General features: G+C 46.4%; 1 protein-coding gene across 2 annotated transcripts in view; it reads right to left on the bottom strand.

The window, feature by feature from the left end:
• Positions 1-241: 241 nt before the first annotated feature.
• B4GALT6 (beta-1,4-galactosyltransferase 6) overlaps positions 242-3,191 on the bottom strand; it is a 69,037-nt gene continuing 66,087 nt past the window's right edge. For both annotated transcript variants that reach the window (XM_064654376.1, XM_064654385.1), the window contains one exon: positions 242-2,098. In XM_064654376.1, the coding sequence (XP_064510446.1) occupies positions 1,774-2,098 (325 nt within the window). In that variant the 3' untranslated portion in view covers positions 242-1,773. The remainder of the gene's footprint in view (positions 2,099-3,191) is intronic.

Here is a 3,191-nt window from a genome sequence, read left to right as displayed (position 1 = left end):
TTTTTTGGTTCTTCATTCAGGCAGCTACCCCAGTTAAAACACTGACATTCCTATTACAAATAAAGAGTTTAAAGATGGAATGAGAACTGGGATTTCCCAAACAGCCTGAAGGAATATATGAAAGATGCAGATGTAATAAAAGTTGGTGTCCTGCTAACTTAGAGATTCTGAAAAAACTGTGAATTCTGCCTTCTGCTTAAGTGGACTAAATTCTATAATAATTTGATGCAAGACAACAGCATTCTAGGCACAGTTTTACTGGGCTCTGAGTCAGACTCTTCTGATCAGTTTATACAGACAACATGGCATAAAATATTGTCTCGGTTTTATAGTTGTTAACACATGCAGTTGTTAACATCCAGAAGAAGATGTAAGAGTCACGACTGTGTCCCAGAAATCCTGGCTTCCCTGTGTATTGTTTATATATAAACCTTTATCACAGATCTGCTTGTGCTGTGAAGAGTCTATTTGAATAGATTCATTAAGAGCGAGTCTCCATTATTTCACTTAGTCTTGTACCAAGAGTTCAGATGCTATCAGCATGTGCTAATGCTGGCAGAACATCCATCAGATTAAGTCACTTCTAATAGAACTGTGTTTTGTAAATGATGGTGAGTGGTGGGAGGAATGTACAGACCCAAATTAATGGAAGTGCCTGGTTAGCATCTGACTACTAGATAACCCTGAGAGGGGAACTAGCCCTAGACACTTATCTTTGAGAAGATGCCTTGTTCTGACTTCAAAAGGAAAAAGAAGGTCTGTAATTTTCTTATCTAAGAATAAGGGAGCACAGTTACACTGAGATGCCAGCATGACACGGATTATATCCATGCTGCTCTTCTGTGATTTATAATAACTGTGAATCCTTGCTGAGTATGTTGGACTCCATAAATATGAACCAGCCTGCCACAACAAGGATACAGCATCCATCCTGCATACCCACAAGGAAGTATTTCCTGTGTCATCCCTCAGAGCCAGGCTAGACTTCGCAGAACAGGGCAATCTCTTCCAGGCTCCATTCCTTTCTGGGAATTTGACCATAGTGCATAATGAAAGGCTTAAAGCTTGTCTGGGTTATCAGCAGTAAATCAGCTTTAAAAGAGAAAACAAATCAGCTGCTGTCCCTCAGAGAGTGATGGTAAGTGTTTATGGCCTTGAGGCATCCCAAAAATGCATCACTCCATCAGGGTGCACTGCAGTAGCAAAGCTAGTGGCACTGGTTGTCTCTTCTGCTGGCACCTTCTCCCTCCTGGTGGCCTTTGAGCTTCCTGTGAGCTCAAAGTGCAGTGGCAGTGACAGCCATCCATTCTTCCTGTCTTATGGGCAGGAAGGTTGGCCTCTGCCTGCTACTAGTGCACGCTTTCAAATGCATTCCTCCTGCCAAACCAACTTAGGTGAAAATCAGGATGGGAGTAGAATCACAACAGGAAGAAGGACAGCACCGAGGTGTCTGAGGTCCTCTTAGTGCTCACCACATCGTGCAGAATTTGCCAACACACCCTGAGCTGCAGGGCAGGCCCCCAGCAGTACCTGGTTTTGTTGGCATGACAGGCAGAATGGCACCTGTCCACCTGGGCCCATGAGGACTTTGGCTCAGGGGCCATCCATGGAGGTGGCTGAGGGACCCATCTGGGCTGTGGCCTGGTGTGGGGAGCAGCACTGTGCCCTGTGCCATAGCTGGTATTTAGAGGGGTCAGAGCATGGCAAAGGACTTGGGGGCTTTGGCTTTTCCTGACAGAGTTTGAATCCACTGTTGTCCCAGCCCAGAATGGATCATGTGGGAATGATTGTCACATCTCCTGCTCCACAGAGCACACCTGCAGCTGAAGCACACACTCCATTACAAAAGCTGCAAATGATAGAATTTACATGGTTGCAAGGCACAAGTGCATGGAGAAGCAAGGCGCTGGGAGTTACTGAACACACAGAAGTGGCTTCCAGCCATGGGAAAAGGTGATCTCTCAGAGCCCTGGTGTGAAAACCCTCTTCCATAGGCATCCTCCAATGGTGAGTGCTGCTGATGAGATACTGGATAACAAGAACTCTTGGCATGACCCAGAAGAGGCTTGATGTCCAGGGATAACAGGACAGCATTCGCCTGAGGCAAAAGGATAAATCAGGAATGTGACTCAGTAGAAACAGGGTATTTGCCTTCCCTGCAGAAAGAGCTATCACTGAATAAAAAAACAATGTGGAGCAGGGCCCTAATTGCCCAATAAGCTCTAATTCCCCAATAAGCCTCCAACCCTCTAGTGAGTCACTGCCAGGAAACAACTGCACAAATGTAGCTGTTGTGACACCTGAGCTGAGCAGAATTATTTCAGTCTTCGGCTCCCAGTTTCTCCAAGTGGCCTCACCTCAGGATCCGGCACTAGAGGCAGTCAGGCACCCTGGCACATCATGTTGCTCAGGACCCAGCTAAAAAATGCATTTTTATGTAATTCTAAGCAACCTTTTTTACATGCCAAATGGTGAAAGTTCCAACTTGTGTTAGCTAACGAAGCCCATGGAGAGAGGGATTCACACTGTGCAGATGTTCCCTCTACTTACTTCATTAGTTTCTATTAGATACTGATACATGTACAAAGTGGTAGCACTGGTTTTAAAATTGCGCTGAATCTCCTTTCCTTGAGATATACAACAGAAGGTGTCTTCAGCCATATGGTGGGAATGCATCCAGAAGGTGCTGTGGACATGTTGGGGAAAAAACACATAGCAAACAGTTCTCCTGGGTGCTGGGGGGTCGAGGGTTTATAGCCCTCCCACCTCAGCTCTAAGCTGGTTTCTGACCTACGATTCAAATGTTTCATAAGAATAGTTCTCCTAGATCTGTTATCTCTAGCAAACAGAACTCAGAGATATCACCTCACAGTGATTAAGCAACAAACTGCGTCGGTTGATTCCCTGGCTAATGATTATCCAAGATCTTTGGAGAGTGACTAAAGTTTAAACCCGGGGGGAGAGCAGGAGTTTGAGTAGACAGTGCTAGTACCACTGAAACAGCTCACAGGTCTCTGTCGGGCCTTGAATCCAGCCTCTGGGAGCAGCCAGCTACTCTTCTCCTGCTGAGGACGGGGCATCTGGGAGCAGCTGTGGAACACAGGATGGTGGCAGACACTGAGCTCCTGGGAGTAGCTGAGTGGCAGTGACATGGCACTGGGCAGCAGGAGGGCCCAATCCCTGGGCTGGGT

The sequence above is a fragment of the Pseudopipra pipra genome, chromosome 1, assembly GCF_036250125.1.
Source record: "Pseudopipra pipra isolate bDixPip1 chromosome 1, bDixPip1.hap1, whole genome shotgun sequence".
Taxonomy (NCBI): domain Eukaryota; kingdom Metazoa; phylum Chordata; class Aves; order Passeriformes; family Pipridae; genus Pseudopipra; species Pseudopipra pipra.
The sequence above is the reverse complement of the archived record's forward strand: the minus strand, read 5'-3'. Positions and strand labels throughout refer to the sequence as shown.